Source organism: Mercenaria mercenaria, chromosome 2, assembly GCF_021730395.1.
Source record: "Mercenaria mercenaria strain notata chromosome 2, MADL_Memer_1, whole genome shotgun sequence".
NCBI lineage: Eukaryota > Metazoa > Mollusca > Bivalvia > Venerida > Veneridae > Mercenaria > Mercenaria mercenaria.
The window spans coordinates 66,373,183-66,392,824 of record NC_069362.1 but is presented as its reverse complement, the minus strand read 5'-3'; the positions used below and the strand labels follow the sequence as shown (position 1 = coordinate 66,392,824).

The 19,642-nt window shown below is 37.0% G+C and overlaps 2 protein-coding genes across 2 annotated transcripts in view; one reads left to right on the top strand and one right to left on the bottom strand.

The window, feature by feature from the left end:
• LOC123564148 (GATOR complex protein NPRL3-like) overlaps positions 1-3,590 on the top strand; it is a 33,479-nt gene extending 29,889 nt beyond the window's left edge. Inside the window, exons 13-14 of the mRNA XM_045357506.2 lie at positions 851-1,079; positions 2,181-3,590. Coding sequence (XP_045213441.1) covers positions 851-1,079; positions 2,181-2,322 — 371 coding nt within the window. The 3' untranslated portion in view covers positions 2,323-3,590. The remainder of the gene's footprint in view (positions 1-850; positions 1,080-2,180) is intronic.
• An 11,870-nt stretch (positions 3,591-15,460) lies between these two features.
• LOC123564147 (DNA-3-methyladenine glycosylase-like) lies at positions 15,461-19,338 on the bottom strand. The gene is made up of 2 exons (XM_053526288.1): positions 19,295-19,338; positions 15,461-16,009 (listed from the first exon to the last, which is right to left on the bottom strand). Exons 1-2 carry the CDS (start codon positions 19,336-19,338, stop codon positions 15,589-15,591), a joined length of 465 nt encoding a protein of 154 aa, XP_053382263.1. The 3' UTR covers positions 15,461-15,588.
• Positions 19,339-19,642: the final 304 nt, after the last annotated feature.

The window sequence follows — 19,642 nt, the reverse complement described above, 5'->3', positions numbered from 1 at the left end:
TCGATATCCGACTATACGCGCGTTATCAGGACTCCCCAGGACGGCGATTGACGAGTATAGTCGCAGCACCGAGATCATGCTGATTACGTCACATACATGTTAATTTTTAGCTCACCTGAGCAATGCTGAGCTGTCTGTCGTCGTCTGTCCGTCAACATTTAGCTTGTGTATGCGATAGAGGCTGTATTTTCTCCTTCAATGCTGGTCCAGTTTTAGTATGATTTTTAAGAATGTTCCCTGAATGGCATTAAATTTTTTGACTTTGTTTAAACTTTTCTAAATAGTGGTCTGAGCTAAGATAGAACAAATTATCAAACACTATCTTGTTATAACGTAACAGACTTTAAACACTTCAGGCCTGACCGGGAGTCAAACCTGTGACCTCTAACACCTAAGGCAGACACACCACGCTCAATAGCAAGGAAGTATAAATTCACCCTTCTACTCTACCCTACTACAATAAACCATTAGTCTAAATCCAAAATGCTTCCGTAATAACTGTCTACCAAGATTGTTCCGATTATCTGAATTGTCACAAAATGTGAATGCCAAAGGACATTGTTTAATAGTTTATGGTGATTACTTTTAAAGATACACTGGTCAGAAATAGCTAAACCTGTTTCATAGAAATGTGCTTTTCCAACACTGTGAGCTGTGTGTAGACTTTTGAGTACTTGACATGAAATACCTATTATGTACATCACTTAATTTCCTAATTCAAGAAAGTTGTATACTGTTGAATGCACAATGGATAGTGCTGAACAACACCACAAAATGTATAACAGTACATGTATAAAAATTTCTGTGAAATAACATTCAATAAAAACATGTTATTGTTTGTTTTGTTTAGTTACCAGTGATGAAAGTATTACACTCAGTACCCCTGGGATGTTGGTAGCTCAGCTCTCCAAGAGTCCATCCTCCGAGTTCACCACAGAGAGCTCTCTAGTCTCGGAGGAAAATAAGATGTACTGGATGATGCAGGAGTCTGTGTTTGCAAATCTAACCGCAGAAGAAAAAGAGTGTATAATAAATGTTCCAGCTGCAAAAAATCTTGATGATCTCAGAATGTTTGCACGGTATGATTGTTATTCAAAAATTGTTATATTGCAGAACCATGTTTTAATACAATCAAACTTCGTTATCTCGAACTCGGATAATTTGAGCACCATCCCTTGCTCAGACTTGTTGCCAGGTCCTGGTGAAGTCCATGTATCATGTATATTGCTCTATGGCTCAAAATACTGATAGCTCCAATAAATTTTGCCAGTCCCTGTGAGTTCTCATGCTTCGTGTAATTATTGATGGATTTTTACCTTATTTGGTGAGAGGATATGACCAACATTGAACTTCCTTCAGTTTGTGACTATGAGCTATCATAGCAGTATTATTTCTGTTGTAAGCTTGTTACTAATCTGTGCTGGTTCTGATGTGAAATCAAGGACTGACAACTGTTAGCATAACTGATTCACAAAGTGTCTGTGAAATACAACATATTCCACAAAACAGTGACACAATATTACCTGATCCCCGTGTTTGTCACCAATTGTACCTAACAGTGTTATCTAATGACTGTATAGATCTACCATCATTTAAGCCGCATCGTAAGAAAACCAACATAGTGCATTTGCGACCAGCATGGATCCAGACCAGCCTGCACATCTAATTGTTTCTCTAATTGCAATTGGCTTTGAAGGCGAACAGTATGGATCCTGACCAGACTGCTGGTCTGGATCCATGCTGGTCGCAAATGCACAGATTTTGTTTTCTCATGGTGCGGCTCAGTTTCATCATTTTGATTGTGATGAAATGTTACATGCCAGGCAGAGACTTGCACAAATTCCTCCATTAGGTGCTTCGTATTAGACATTGAGGCAAAATTTTAAAGCATTTTAAAATTCTTTTTATCGAAAGTTGATCCATAAATTAATTTCTTTTACAACTATAATTGAACTGTTGGACTTGTGAGTTACTTAGATGATAGAATAGTTATTTCATGGATATTTAGACAAGTTCTTTAGACGTAAAAACATTTATTTTATGGATATATTGATAAATGTTGAAATAGTCGAGTTGAATTAACATTAGACCTGATTGACTGCTGATCTGTAAAGCATTGGTTACAGTTAGGTTTCCACAGGGTAATGAGGACCTTTTATATCTTACATTTATATTTTCAGGTTGTTTCCTTACTTTGGAGGAAGAAATCATATAGAGGAAATAATGTACTTTGAAAATCTCCGTAGATCTCAGCTCATTACCCTGATAGAGAAGTTTAAAGATGTTCTTATACTGTGTACATACCAAGATCCAGCTTCTTGATGGGATACAGTATCCTGAAGTAACTTTTCAACATAGAGAAAATACACTTCAACACAGATCTGTTCTGAACTTGAACAAATGCTCTCTATGGGAAGATGAGACAAAAGATGCATTTCCTGTCTGTTACTTTCAATGTCATTGAGAGACTGTGTAAAAAAGTCTATGTGAGGTTAAACCGGAGAAAAATGCATGAAGATCTTCATGAGAGCAATTAATATCCTGGTGTCAGTCAGACTGGAGACCATACACCTTATCATTGAATTGATGTGAATGGGAAATTTTGAATTTATCAAGACTTAACACTTCGTAGTTTGAAAATTCTTCGACAGCAGTGTTTGTTTCTCAAGCTGTATACATGGTTACTTTTAGTCTACCATTTTTCCATCACAGCTGCTGCTTCAAATGACATCTTTTCCAAAACAACATGGCCAGTGTCAATCAAACTTTTAGAATGAATGTTTCTTTAGTTTTCCTCTTTCAAACTTGTTCAAAGAAAACTATTCCATGCAGAACTCTGCTTGCCGTGGCAATAAATCGCATTTTAGCCACTTCTCAAATAAGTTTTGGCGTATTTCCACTGAGCCATACAGGAGTGATCAGTACTATGCCTCACTGTGCATTTTATTGGCATGTTCCAGTTGGAGTTAAATGTTTGGCCCTTGATTTGTCTTTTTTTTACCTTTTCTACTTAGCTGCTCTGATACCATCTGGAGGAATTACACCAAACTTCACTGAAGTGTTCATTGCCAAGCCTAGCTGTGCATATCATGGACATATTCCGGTTTGGTGTTTCTCAGCAGAGTTATGGCCCTTGATTTGTCAAATTTTATGATGTTATAGACAGTTATCTTATATAATAGGGTGGATTTCCTCCAAACCTAACAGGAGTAATCAGTGCCAAATTTTATATTATTGCCAATATTCTGGTTATGGAAATAAATGAACAGTTACTTCCCCTTTTTATTATGCCCCCAAAGGTGTTACTCCATCCATAAAGGGATTTTGAAATCACTTTGCCTAAATGTTCTCCATAATGAGACGATGTGTCATGTGACAGATCCAGAACCCTAGCTCTAAGGTCAAGGTCACACTTAAGAGGTTAAAGGTTAACATGGTCTGTTTCTTGTCCGGTCCAAAACTCTGCCATAGTTGAAGGGATTTTAAAAGTACTTGGCATAAATTTTCCCTATAATGAGATGACATGTCATGCGCAAGACCCAGACCCCTAGCTCCAAGGTCAAGGTCACACATAGAAGTCAAAGGGGTTTCTTGTCCCTCCCACACCCACCCCACAAATGATGTGTGATTTTTTAGCTCAGACAACTGTAGCATTCTTGGGCACGCTTTGGGGGCATTTGTCACCAATAGCGACAGCTTTTGTTTGTGTTATCCCTGGTATTGGTGTGCACCACATGGCTCAATTTGCATGTCATGGTGTTTGTTATTTATTTTAGTACATGCATCTTATTGATAATGCTTTGTTTTATGTACACTTTTACTGAAATAAATCTAGAATTTTTTTTTTGGAATTTTTTTTTATCAAGTGAGACTTTTTGGAAATTATTTTTGTGTCAAAAAATGAATACAAATAAGGGGATTATGCCTTTAAAGCATCAGTAAGTTGATTTCTAACATCACTGACTATATTTAAGGCATAAAAAGTTGAAAAAAAAATTCTCCAAGGCCATAAAAACATTTAGGTTCGGGCCAAAAATTCGGGACTGAAAACAAACAAAAAATTTTACGCTTAACTTCTCTTACACCATTGGAAAGATTTCCAACATCACAGGAGTTATCAATGCCAAGCGTAGTTATACATGTCATCAGCATGTTCTGGTTCAGTGATTTTTGGCAGAGTTCTGTCCCTTGACTTGTCATATTTTACCATGTTAACACTACTTGCTGTATACAATTGGGCTGAATTTCATCAAACCTAATGAGTGATTTGTGTGAAGCGTAGTCATGTTGTGATTAAATGATTTTCAGTGGAGCCATGACCCTTGATTTGTCAAATTCTCTGATTTGTACCACTGGTTTGAATTCCACCAAACTTCACAGGAGTTACCACTGCCAAGCCTAATTGTGTATATTATTGGAGTGTTATGGTTCAATGATTTTCCCTGGTGTTACGGCCTTAATCTGACATTTTACAATTTCTGTATAGTAAGTGCTGGGAGATATTTTTTTTTGTAAAAAATAATTTCAAGTTATCTCATGTAGCTGTTACAAGTAAGAAACAGATGTGGGATGCAGCGCCATCTAGGCTCTCTTGCTTAATGCAAACCCTCACCTAGAAAAAATGGGATGACCTACAAGAAATAACAATTTCGTTATGTCATTCCCTCCCACACCCACCCCACTCACCCTCTGGGGGAGACATACTGTTTTTGCCCTGTCGGTACATCCATCCGTCACACTTCATTTCCTCAATAATTGGAGAACCATTTGACCTAGAACCTTCAAACATCATAGGTTGGCCGGGCTTATGGAGTAGATGACCCCTATTGTTTTGGGGGTCATTCCATCAAAGGTCGTCACAGGGGCCTGAACATGGAAAACCATTTCTGATCAATAACTTGAGAACCACTTGACCCAGTGTTAAAACTTCATTAGGATGATTTGTCATGCGGAGTAAATGAACCTTACTGATTTTGGGGTTTCTCTGGTAAAGGTCAAGGTCACAGGGGCCTGAACATGGAAAACCATTTCCGGTCAGTTACTTGAGAACTACTTGACCCAGAATGTTGAAACTTCATAGGATGATTTGACATGCAGAGTAGATGACCCCTGTTGATTTTGGTGTCACACCATTAAATGTCAAGGTTGCAGTGGACAGAACATGGAAATCCATTTCCGGTCAAGAACTTGAGAATTATTTGACATATAGAACCTTCAATCTTCATAGGATGATCGGACTTACAGAGTACATGTAGATGACCCCTATTGTTTTTGGGGTCACACCATCAAAAGTCAGGGTCACAGGGGGCTGAACATAGAAAACTCTTCCAATCAATAACTTGAGAACCACTTGACCCAGAATGTTGAAACTTACAGGATGATTAGACATGCAGAGTAGATGACCCCTACTGATTTTGGGGTCACTCAATCAAAGGTCAAAGTCACAGGGGCCTGAACATTGAAAAACGTTTCAGATTCATAACTTTAGAACCACTTGGCCCAGAATGTTAAAACTTAGTGGTATGATTGGACATGCCAAGTAGATGATCCCTATTGCAGCCAAAGTGTCTCTTTCACCTTTGTTTCTGTCCCCTATTGACTTCTTGCCTATATGACTATACATTGGGGGAGACATGGCTTTTCTACAAAAGCGTCTTTTAGTTATATCAGTTTAAACTGGTGGAGATTTATTGCTGTTTATTATTTGTAACAATGAAGTCGGGTTTTCATTTCTGTTGAAATTTTTGCCAATAAAGTCGAACTTCATTAGCTTGAACTCAGATCATTTGAACACCACCCAGTGCTCGAACTCGTCATCAGGTCCCAGCAAAATCCATATATAGTGTATTTTTGTTTATGGCTGGAACTACTGATAACTTTCACAAATTTTGCTGGTCCCGCCGAGTTTGAGGGAATGAAGTTCAACCGTATAAGCTAAACATACAGCTTTAAATATTTTTATGCTATGTACGGAGATCCTAATTAGAAGCAAGAAGTTCTCTTTTCAGAAAATGATGTTTTGCAAATGCTACATACCTGGCTGTAAAATTACTCGGCTGATTTCAAACAAGAGGGCCATGATTGCCCTATATTGCTCACCTGTTATCATTGCACTCGAGGACCAGAAGGTCCTCAGACAAGGCAGTCTGAAAGACAGCTAAATCCCCCGCCACTGCTATGGATAGTGAAAGGGTTAAACCTTTGATTTGACCTTGACCTTGAACTGACATGGCTGACTCATGAATTCTGCACAACGTCTTGATGACCAAAGTTTCATGAAAATCCTTCAAGGGGTTTAGGAGATACAGAGCTGAAACCTTTGACCTTCAGTTGTGACCTTGACCTTGAGTTGACATGGCTGACTCATGAGTTCTTGATGAGGTGATCATTTGACCCAAGTTTGATGAAAATCCTTCAAGGGGTTAAGGAGATACAGAGTGGACACGAAATGGAAGGCTCAAACCTTCGACCCTTAGTTGTGACCGTGACCTTGAGCTGGCATGGTTGACTCATAATTTCTGCACATCGTTCTGATGAGGTAATCATTTGACCCAAGTTTTATAAAATTCCTTCAAGGGGTTTAGGAGATATAGAGCGGACACAAAATGGAAGGCTCAAACCTTTGACCTTCAGTTGTGACTTGACCTTGAGCAGACATGGCTGACTCATAAGTTCTGCACATCGCCTTGATGAGGTGATCATTTGACCCAATTTGATGAAAATCCTTCAAGGGGTTTAGGAGATATAGAGCGGGCACAAAATGGAAGGTTCAAACCTTTGACCCTAAGTTGTGACCTTGACCTTGAGCCGGCATGACTGACTCATGGTTCTGCACATCGTCTTGAGGAGGTGATCACTTGACCCAAGTTTTATAAAATTCCTTCAAGGGGTTTAAGAGATATAGAGCGGACACAAAATTGAAGGCTCAAACCTTTGATCTTGCTTTGTGACCTTGACCTTGAGCCGGCATGGCTGACTCATGGGTTCTGCACATCGTCTTGATGAGGTGATCATGTGACCCAAGTTTTATAAAATTCCATCAAGGGGTTTAGGAGATATAGAGCGGACAGAAAATGGCAGGCTCAAACCTTTGACCTTGAGTTGTGACCTTGACCTTGAACCGACAAGGCTGACTCATGGGTTCTGCACATCGTCTTGATGAGGTGATCATTTGACCCAAGTTTCATGAAAATCCTTCAAGGGGTTTAGGAGATATGGACCGGACACGATTTTGTTACGGACGGAAAGACGGACGGACAGACGGACGGAAGGACAGATGGACGCAGACCATTCCTATAATCCCTCCGCCACGGCGGGGGATTAAAGAAAATATCTAAGTCCAAAGGACAGGAACAACAAAGGGAAGAAATTTAACCAAAAACAAAAAAAATCCTTACAAGGTATAGGTATGTCAAAATACACTTGAAAATTGGAGGTACCATCCATGTTGTACCACAGAAAAGTGGTCTCGGTTTTTCCCTATGGCCAATAATAAAAAAGTTACTAAAAATAAACTATTTATAGTAACGTAAAAGGGAAGTAATTAAATAAAAATTATTGTAAGTGAACAAAAGAAGGATCTGCCAAATAAATCTGTTGACATAAATGAAATTTCAGATCAGTATCTTCATTAGTTACGGAGATATACCCATTTTAATTTGAAATAAAGGGAGGTAATTTGACATAAAATCAGTCCATAGTTATCTACCCAGTCCAACTAATGACAATAATGAAATTTCAAATAAGTCCTATAAGTACTTACTGATATAAATCCATTTTGATTACAATCAGGGGAGGTAATCAGATATAAAATAATTCTGGAACCTACGATTGGATCTGATTTGTCATGGAATCCAAGATTTATTGTTGTTGAAGATACTTTGGAAGTTTGTATCAAATAAAACCATAAATGAAGTCTCTATATGGCTGCAAAAGCCAAAATAGCCAATTTTGGACCTTTAAGGGGCCATAACTCTGGAACCCATGATGGAATCTGGCCAGTTCAAAAAAGGAACCAAGATCTTGTGGTGATACAAGTTGTGTGCAAGTTTGGTTAAAATCAAATCATAAATGAAGCTGCTATTGTGCAAACAAGGTCAAAATAGCTAATTTTGGCCCTTTCAGGGGCCATAACTCTGGAACCCAGTACAGGATCTGGCCGGTTCAAGAAACGAACCGAGATCTTATGGTGACACAAGTTTTGTGCAAGTTTGATTGAATTCAAATCATAAATGAAGCTGCTATTGTGCGGACAAGGTCAAAATAGCTAATTTTGGCCCTTTCAGGGGCCATAACTCTGGAACGCATAAAGGAATCTGGCCAGTTCAAGAAAGGAACCAAGATCTTATGGTGATACAAGTTGTGTGCCAGTTTGGTAAAAATCAAATCATAGATAAAGCTGCTATTGTGCAGACAAGGTCAAAATAGCTAATTTTGGCCCTTTCAGGGGCCATAAGTCTGGAACCCATAATGGGATCTGGCCAGTTCAAGAAAGGAACGAAGATCTTATGGTGATGCAAGTTTGGTTAAAATAAAATAATAAATGAAACCACTATCGTGCAGACAAGAAATTGTTTATGCACGGAGGGACGGACGAAGGGTGATCACAAAAGCTCACCTTGTCACTATGTGACAGGTGAGCTAAAAAAAAAGAGGACCATGATGAATTCCTGAATCGCTCACTCATTCCCACATGACCCAAGTTTTGGTATGACGTCGTTTTTTCTTTAAAATTTGACTAGTGACTTAGTTTTTGAGCTCATTGACCAGTTTTGACTTGACCTAGATATTATCAAGATAAAATATTCTGACCAATTTCTATGAAGATCCATTGAAAAATTTGGTCTCTAGAGTGATCACAAGTTATTCAATTATTTGACTATTGACCTAGTTTTCATGGTAGTGACCCTGTTTTCACATTGCTAGATATCATCAAGGTGGAAATTCTCACTAATTTTCATGAGATCTCATGCAAAATAATGGCTTAGAGAGGTACAGTTTTTCTATTTTTATATCTACTGGCTAGTTTTTGATCGCACGTACATTTGAAAAAAATGACCTAGATATATCAAGGTGAATCATAAGATCAATTTTATGAAGATCCATGAAAATAATAGGCCTCTAGAGACGTCATAAGATTTTCATATAATTTGGCACCTACTAAGACGTTTTTGACCCTAGGACCATATTTCATTAGTACCATGAAGTTATCATGTAAGAGAAATACCATTAGTACTAGTTCGTCATCAGTCCATGAATATATATGCCTCTTAGAAGGTCACAAGTTAATTTCATCATACTATTTGACTACTGACCTACTTTTATGATGGCACGTGACCACTTTGCGAACTGACCAGATTCATCAAGTTGAACATCGACCAATTTTTATGGAGATCCATTCTAGTATGGCTCTAAGAGTCAAAAGTTTGTAATAATTTTAGACCTACGTCCGGCTGTTTCGACGCAGTTGACCCAGTTTCCAAACTTGACCTAAGATATCATCAGATGAAACATCAGACCAACTTTCATACATCCATGAAAAATATGCCTTTAGAGAGTCACAGCGTTATCTATTATTTGACTCTCTGAACAGATTATGATGGCAGTGACCCACTTTCGAACTGGACTAGATATCATAAGAATGAACATTCGGACAAATTTTCAAACAGACCCATGAAGCAATATGGCCTCTAGAGAGGTAACAAGGTTTTTCTATATTTGACCTCTGACCTAATTTTTCGAAGGCACGTGACCCAGTTTCAAATTGACCTTAATATCTTCAGTTTACATTCTGACCAATTTTAATGAAGATCTCGTGAAAAATAGAGCCCTCTAGAGGGGTACAAGGTTTTTCTTTTTGGATCTACTGAACCTAGTTTTTGACGGCACGTGACCCAGTTTCGAACTTATCAGATTCAGTCAAGTTGAAGTTTCTGACCAATTTCAATGAAGATCTTGTTAATATTGGCCTCAGAGAGGCCAAGGTTTTTCTATTCTTAGCCCATTGCCTAGTTTTTGAGGCCGTGACAACAGTTTTCAAATCTTGCCCCCTAGGTATCAAGATGAACATTCATGACCAATTTTCATGAAGATTTTGTGAAAATAATGGCTCTAGAGAGGTCCAAGGTATTTCTATTTTTAGACTATGACCTACTTTTTGATGGCACGTGACCACTGTCGAACTTGACCTAGTATCATCAGATGAACTTCGACCAACTTTCATTAGTCCCACAATCAAATGGACCTCTGAGTGGTCACAAGCAAAAGTTCGGACGGACGGCGCGACTGTGACGCACTGAGGCGACGGACGATGCTGATCAAAAAGCCACCTTGTCTTTGAAGGTTGCTAAAATAAACAAAGCTGCTTAAATTTAAATTACTGGCTATATTGTCATCAGTTTTAACTGCGAAAGATCGGTAAAATTTACAGAAGGGTGCTTATTAAATTTGTTAAGTATCTGCATTTTGTCTTCAATAAAGTATTGATAGGTAACTGTTTCCAGGTTATTAATTATGTCTATGACTACGGGTATCCTTTAATCAAAGTTGTGATTTGAGCCCTGTTCCTCCAACTTAATTCCAAACATTGATCAGAGTCCCATTGTAGGGATGCTTTTTTACATTGCAAGCTAGAAAGATTTCTAAATTGAGTATCTTGCACAAATCCACCATCCTATAAAGACTTACGTCTTCTGGAGGCAGTTGCCATATGGTTCCATGGCAACTCATAAAATATCCTGCATACAAAAAAATAATTTGTATCCCCCGTGATGACAAGGTGAATCAAGGAGGATATATTATTTAATTCAGGAAAATAAAAATATTGGTAATTGAAACTCATCAATTTTTGGGCAAACAAAGTCGGGTATTTTGATGAAATATTCTGTTAGTAGATGGAATTATTGTATTTTAATACAAAAATACATATAGTTTAGTTTCCTCAGCTAGTCTAATATAGTTAGTCACTTTAGAAAACTATTTATTGCTCAAGTATAAGCATTTGTCCTGAGTCATCTCACCATATTTCAACACTCATTTTCATTTATGCAGGTCTATTTGCTGTGCCAGGATTTAAATATGTTGCAACATAAGCAGTTTTTTTTTAAGGTGGGATTAACGTCGCACCGACACAATTATAGGTCATATGGCAACATTCCAGCTTTGATGGTGAAGGAAGACCCCAGGTGCCCCTCCATGCATTATTTCATCACGAGAGGGCACCATGGTAGAACCACTGACTTCCATAAGCCAGCTTGATGGCCTCAGCTGGCTTTTGGAAGGTCATTGGTTCTACCCATTTTTTAGCAAAAATCTGGAATCCAGTCCCTTTTATATTAGCCCTGAACTAAATACTTGCCACAAGCAGTGACATCACATTCTTTTGATCCCATCGCGTCAGCTGCATTAAAACAAAAATTTGTCCTACAGGTTTGATCCAGTTTCTGATTTTTGTCAAAGAAAGACTGTCAGTAACATGTTTTTTAGCTCTAAGTTTGGTATGTTTTACAGTGTTTTTGAAAATGTGAGTAAAAATTATGTGGATTTCTTGGAATTATTTGGGGTAAGTTACTTTTTGAAAGGTCAAAAGAGAATTTATCAGTTACTGCAATAAAAATCCCACTGCTTAGTTTATCTATAATTTATTTACAAAACTCGCAAGTATAAAAGGATTGCAATATTAACAGTTAAACATAAAGTGTCAAAGACCTAACCAAGTCGCTTCTATGGCTGAATTTCATCAGCTAAGTTGATTTGCTTTCACACTTATCGCATAACTTCACAAGTATCTGAAGTTAATATTCCAATCAAGTTGTCAGCAGGCTAATAATGTTTAATTAGTAGCATGTGGAATTGTTCAACTTTAATTCAACTTTGATATTAGATCCAAGTGATGTGGGGAGCACTAATGTGACTATTTTGCTCAAGTCACCCCCTTAACACAACTTGGATACAAAACTACCAAATCAGGAGGCCAACACGGACATGGATACTGATATGTAGGTTAATGCAATAAATCTACATATTCTTCAACAAGAGCGCCAAGATGTACCTAGGTCGCTCACCTGTACAACACTCCATAACAGTGTAAACATGTTTTACCTAGTGATTACATGGAAACAAATATTCTGACCAATTTTCAGTAAGATTGGAACAAAAAACGTGGCATCTTGAGTGTAAACAAACATTTTCTTTGATTTTAACTAGTGACCTAGTTTTTGACCCCACATGCCCCAGATATGAACTTGTTCAAGGCTTGATGATAAACATTCTGACCAAAATTTATGAAGATAGAATAAAGAATGTGCCCCCTAGGGTGTAACAAGCTTATTCTTTGATTTGACCTGGTGACCTAGTTTTTAACCCCTAGTTTTTTGACCCAGATAAAAATTCATATGATATTTCTTGCAGTCAAACATTCTGACCAAGTTTCATGCACATCAATTGAACAATAGTGTTAACATGCTTTTCCTTTGATTTGACTGGGCGACCTTCTTTCTGACCCCATATGACCCAGTTTCAAACTTAGCCTAGGAACAAGCAAGATAAACATTCTGACCAAGTTTCATGAAGATAGAGTCATAAATGGGGCCTCTAGGTTGTTTACAAGCTTTTCCTTTAATTTTACCTGATGACCTAGTTTCAATCCAGGCCTAGATATCATCAAGATAATCATTCTGTGCAAGTTTGTATCAAATCAAAGCATAAATAAAACCTCTATATGACTGAAAAGGCCAAAATAGAAAATTTTGCCCTTTTCAGGGGCAGTAACTCTAGAACCCATGATGGAATCTAGCCAGTTTTCGAAAGGAACCGAGATCTTATTGTGACTTAAGTTGTGTGTAAGTGTGGTTAAAATCAAATATAGAATGTCACTTCTATCGTGTTCACAAGGTAAAAATTACCAATTTTAGGCTCTTTTTGGGGTCAATCAAGGGCCGTAACTCTAGAACCTATGATTGGATCCGACAGATTCACCATGGAATCCAAGATTTATTGTTGTTGAAGACATTTTGCAAGTTTAATTCATATAAACCATAAATGAAGTCTCTATATGGCTGCAAAAGCCAAAATAGCAAATTTTGGACCTTTAAGGGGCCATAACTCTGGAACCCATGATGGGATCTGGCCAGTTTTCGAAAGGAACCGAGATTATTATGCCAATACAAGTTGTGTATTAGTTTGATTAAAGCTGATTGCAAAATGTGGTATCTATCGTGTTCACAAGCAAAAAATAGCAAATTTTGGCCCTTTAAGGGGCCATAACTCTGGAACCCCTAATGGGATCTGGCCAGTTTTCAAAAGGAGATATTATGCCAATACAAGTTGTGTGCAAGTTTTATTAAAGTTGATTGTAAAACGTTGTTTCTATAGTGTTCACAAGCCAAAATAGCATATTTTGGCCCTTAAAGGGCCATAATTCTCTAACCCATAAAGGGATCTGGCCAGTTTTCGAAAGGAACTGAGATATTATGCCCATACAAGTTGTGTGCAAGTTTGATTAAATTCAAATACAAAATGTGGTCTCTATCGTGTTCACCAGGAAATTGTGAACGAACGGACGACGGGTGATCACAAACACTCACCCTGTCACTATGTGACAGGTGAGCTAAAAAGTAAAGCTAAAACATGAACATAAAAATTTTAATAAGCAAAATATCTAAAAACTATATGATTAAGGTGGTAAATCACAGATCAGCAACCTATAATAATATGACACTTTTTCACTTTTTGAATATTCTGTCGAGATTTATTTATGGAACAAAAAGACCAATTACATTGTGTTAGATCTCTAATACGATGACTGTTTCATTGATTTTTATAAAACTTTGTAATTACTAACCTTTAATAAGAAATTATTGAAAAAGCTGTTTTTTTATTTCGATATAATTTCTAGTTTTATATTTACACTTGATAGGTATCAGGATTATTTCAACAATCTGAGCCAAAGCTTAGTTTCAAAACTGTATTCAGTTCTGAATTCATTAATTTCCAAAGTATCTTGGTTATGCAGCCAAGACGGGCAAAGGGGAGGTCATGATATTTTTTCAAACCTACGCTCTAATGAATTTCAGCTAAGTGTATTGTTTTTAAGACAAACCTATCACAAATATAATACAACTGGTCTTATATTTTGTATCATTATGTATGCAAAGTATGTTTATCAAATTTAGATTGTTATTAGAATAACAACACTACCTTAGCTGGACAACCAGAATAGGAAAGAAAATCAAATTTTTAAAAAACACCATAAAAAATCTAATTTGTAGTAAGTGTTAAGTGAATACAAATAAATCTAAATGAACAGATATTTAGGTTTCAAACAAATCTGTTTTTTGACCGAAATCTTCTTAACCACCATTTAAAGTATAGTAAGCAAATATCTAAAAAAAAAATAAAATAAAAGTTAAAAAACATTGTTCAACCAGTTAACACATGAACCATAGCAACATACATTAACTTAGAGAAAACAAGCAAATTCGATGAATTGGAATCCCCCGCCGAAAGGGTCAGAGTTGAGGAACGGCAAAAAAATATATCCAGCAAAAAGTTAAGAATGTTACTAAGAAGCAAATAATTTCATTAGTCAAAATCAAATTAAAAGAAAATGGTTTGTTTGGGTGGGGCTTGGGGGGGGGGGGGGGGGGGGGGGGTGAGGATACAACAGTTTACATGTTGATTATAAATATTGATAGAAAATGAAAAATGAAAAAAAAAAAAAAAAAATGGTGGTGGGGCGGGGGGAACCAAGGTAAGGTGGTGACCAGGTGTAGCTACACCTGGTCACCACCTTACCTTGGTCCCCCCCCACATGTTTATAATAAATGTTCATGGAAAAGAATGAAAGAAGTTTAATGAAATTCTTCCAATTGGTTGGTTTGTTATGTACAGATCTGTGGGTTTTTAAACAATTAAAGGGCAATAGCTATATGGAAAATTGACCAATCGATAAAAAACTTGAAGGGCATCGTCGCAGTATCTTGGTTCATGTCTGTTTCAAGTTTGATGAAATTCTACCTGCTAGTTACTGAGAAATGGCTGCAGACGGACATTTTTCATTACATCAAGGGCAATAACTCTGACGGAAATTGACCTATCAAAAAAAAAACTTGACGGGCATCAGCACAGTATCTTGGTTCATGTCTATTTCAAATTTGATGAAATTCTACCTGTTAGTTACTGAGAAATGGCTGCAGACGGACATTTTTTATTAAATCAAGGGCAATAACTCTGAGGGAAATTGACCAATCAAAAAAAAAAACTTGACGGGCATCATCGCAGTATGTTGGTTCATGTTTATTTCAAGTTTCATGAAATTCTACCAAGTAGTTACTGAGAAATGGCTGCGGACGGACGGACGGACTGACTGACGGACGGACAACGCCATTTCAATACCCCCCTCCCGATTTCATCGGCGGGGGATAAAAATGCAAAATTAAGAATACAAAAATCAGAAACAATATTTCCATTTCATACATTGTATTTAGAAATACTAAATTTTTTTATTTTATGGAATATCAAAATACACTAAACATATTTAACAGCTACCTTTAAAATATCACAGAATAAATGTGTCAAATTAAAGCACAATTAACCACTCATGGCACTCTCTGCTTTCTTATCTTTTACACTATTGAAAATATTTCCTTTAATATAAAACCGCAATGGCTTGTCTTTCCATTCTTCAGCATAATTTATATTAATCCTTTTACATTTGACTATTCTGCTATCATCAATTGTTTCACCTTTCTCTAGCCAAATATCATTAGAATGGCACAGATCAACTTTATTCACTGTATCTTTCTTTATTCCTAGAGCCTGGCACAATTTAGAAGGACCGTTACATAACCCAACACCCTCTTTCTTCAGTAAGGAGTTGCCCTCTTTACCCTTTGTACGTAGTTTGTCCATAATTTCAAGATTCTCCACGGGCTGTAAGGCTCGTAACAAAACAGCCGCCCCATCACCTGAAAGGCAGAAAGAAATATAGTTATAACAGTATGCACTGTTTTTTTTTTAAGCCCCCGAAGGGAGGCATATAGTTTTTGAACCGTCTTTCAGTCTGTCCGCAATTTTCGTGTCCGGTCCATATCTTTGTCATCCATGGATGGATTTTCAAATAACTTGGCATGAATGTGTACCACAGTAAGACGACATGTCGCGCGCAAGACCCAGGTCCGTAGCTCAAAGGTCAAGGTCACACTTAGACGTTAAAGGTCATTTTTCATGATAGTGTATTCGTGTCTGGTCCATATCTTTGTCATCCATGGATGGATTTTCAAATAACTTGGCATGAATGTGTACCACAGTAAGACGACGTGTCGCCGCAAGACCCAGTTCTGTAGCTCAAAGGTCAAGGTCACCCTTAGACGTTAAAGGTCATATTTCATGATAGTGCATTGATGGGCGTGTCCGGTCCATATCTTTGTCATTCATGCATGCATTTTAAAATTATTGGGCATGAATGTGTACCACAGTAAGACGACGTGTCGCGCGCAAGACCCAGGTCCGTAGGTCAAAGGTCCTAAACTCTAACATCGGCCATAACTATTCATTCAAAGTGCCATCGGGGGCATGTGTCATCCTATGGAGACAACTCTTGTTTTTCATTTTTTTCTGCTTTTGAAACAAGAAAGAACCTTACCTTTGCATCACAAGGTTTTATTTCTACTAAAGCATCAACCACTAACTGTCTGATACTTTTTGTAATTTTCAGAAGAGTTTACTTCTGTTTACTATTATCAACAAATCCGGCACATTCCCAAAGACAAAAGAGAGAACAAGTGCTGTTTGTTAAACATGTATGCCCTTCCCCCAATGACGGCCTAGGGCTCTGTGGCGATGGTTAAAGTCGCTGACTTCAAATCACTTGCCCTCATCGAGTGGGTTTGGCCCACTCGGCTGAATTTTCATTGAGGAGGATCCAGCTGTTCGGAAGGCGGTGGTTCTACCCAGGTGCCGCCGTGATGAAATAATGCACGGAGGCACCTGGGGTCTTCTCCACATTAAAGCTGGAAAGTCGCCTATGACTTCATGTCGGTGCGCGTTAAATCAAAAAAAAAAACAACAAAAAAAAAAAAACCAATGACAGCCTATCAGAGGAAACAGAGTGCCATTCTCAGTTTCAAGTATATTGTGACCTAGACCTTTGATCTAATGACCAACAAAAGGGCCATGGAGGCTTTGTATTGCTCGCCTGGCCTAGTTCTTACCCCAGAGGACCTATTATCTTACATAATCTAGAATTTATCAAAACAAACACTCTATGATGAATGTAAATCAGGTAAAGGTGTCTATCAAGTTTATCTATTCTATGCTTTGACCTAGCAACCTAGTGTTTAACCCTAGGTGGCTGAGTTTGGAACTTGACCTTGACTTAATAAGAAAACATTCTGACAAGACTTCATAACGGTTAAGAATAAAATGTGGTCACTTGTTAGTAAACAATTTTTTTTATGATCTGACCAAATGATTGTGTTTCAACACTAAATGGCACAACTGCAAATTCATCTAGTTTTCATAATGACAGAGTTTAACATTCTGACCAGGTGTCATATCCATCAGTTCATAAAATGGTCTAGTGGAAGCAGTGTATTTCCTAATCCAACCCAGTGACCTATTTTCTAACCCCAAATGACTAAGTTTTTAACTTTACCAAGATTCCATAAAGGCAAACATTCTGACAAGGTATTTCTCTGATTTTACCTTGCGACCTAGTTTTTGGTCCAGGGTGAGCCAGTTAGATTTTTCTATGATTTAATCTAGTTTTTAATGCCAGACAACCCAATTAGTTAAGAGAAAAACAATCTATGGGGTTTTTCCTACTGATTTTTAAAAGATACATGTATACTAGTAACTTGCTTCCTGTTTTGGAAGCAAAATCATTTTTTACTTGTTTCATCTACATATGAATATATGTTATCATTTAATAAAATACATCATTGTGAACATAAAAAGATATTAGTATATCTTTTAAGAATTAATGCTCTTTCTTTTCAAGATCTCAACCATTCAAAATATTTAATGTCTGAAATCTTAATTCAACTTCTATTTCTAGATTTCTGGTCTTCTTGTATTGAAAATCCAACGTCCCAATTTGGAAACTGAGATATATATGTACATTAATTCATGTAAAATTGTTGGTACACTGTACGGTCAACCTGAAGTGTCCTTATATTAACAGTGGCATTTGCGCATCTTAAAGCACGTACTGTGAGTTCTTTGGTTGAATGTTTTATATAAAAAGCAAGTTTTCGGTTGCGTAGCATTTAATAGTGTTTAATGTAACAATAATGCCGCATAAAGTAAGTATTGAAAAGTGATGCTTATAGAAATGAAGAAAATCGGGACTAATAAAAAAATAGTTCAACATTTCTTCAGGTCTTATTACGCAATAGATACTCCCTTACTCTATAAGCAGATTCTGAGGTTGAAGGGAAGCAACTCCTGCATAAGCAGTTTTTGACTTTCTTAAAATAGACTGCCCCATTCAAATATGCAAGTCATATTTAAAATTATTATTTCGTAAATGTAACAGGAAGAGTTTGGTATACTGGGTTAAAAATATAATGTTCCTCCCACCCATGTTTACACTATCTATTTGTGTGTATTTTTACTTCGAAAAATGCGTATTAATTCCACTTTAAGATAACTAATGGGAAAAACTGTTTAAATGAACTAAACAAATCTAAAAAAATAATTAGTTGGACTATTTTGAAAGAAAGAACAATATATTCTACATGACTAAATGATGCTGATGGACAAACCTTAAAATACAAGAAGTGTCCGTAAGACCAGCCCATATGCTCAACGCTATCAAATATGTCGGTCCAAAGAAGCAGAATATTAACACTTTACTTTGATTAAAGTAATCTATTTCTTGATATTTGGGTTTCCAAAATAATCTTAAAAAACCAGTTAAAAACCCATCTTTGATCATATAAAGTATTAAAAAAACAGTGATTATCATAAGCTATTTATCTTTCTCTTTGTTCAAAAATATTGATGTACTAACCTTGTGCATGAAATTTCATGGCTAAAAATACATGCCATTAAATTGTATACATAGTGTACCTGGCGCATGAACATAGTTCGTTCCTTTGGTCTTTCCCTTTAAGCATGTGAGCCCTTTAACTATTGGTCCAAGATAAAGCCTGTTTCAAATTCTTGCCAGTTAACCGTTTTCCATCACATTTCATTACTAGATTTGACCAAGGCAATGCTTTGTGCCAGACCTCGCAGCTAATCATAAAATGAATCAATTCTTCTCCTGACCTGATTCTTACATATGTATTACTGTGAGGCTTCACTGCTGTCACGCTCTTCCCTGTATGCTGCCATCATTCAATTAAAACACTTTTTAGGTACACCATCAACTTCGGTACCTACAGATGATACACTGCCTCCACATACAGTGTTTTTTGTGCTTGATTTATCTTTTGCATTCTTTTTCAATTGTAATTTTGGATTTTTTGTCTTTGCTTCAAAATATCTGCTTGTAACAGTTGTATCCTTGTCTGAAGCAGCTTCAGTGACCTTGCAAAGTTTAGACGAGCTACCACATTCAAATTGCAGCATTGTCTTCCTTTTTCTTTGCTGGTCTTCTTGTAGAATTCTTGTTCCAAAAAAAAAAAAAGATAGGTAA

Excerpts from the sequence above, each read along its gene's own strand:
- LOC123564147 (XM_053526288.1), bottom strand. The coding sequence starts at position 19,338 with ATGGCAGCATACAGGGAAGAGCGTGACAGCAGTGAAGCCTCACA. Across the intron at positions 16,010-19,294 it reads GACAGCAGTGAAGCCTCACA|AAACAGTGCATACTGTTATA; the intron begins GTAATACATATG and ends GGCTTAAAAAAA.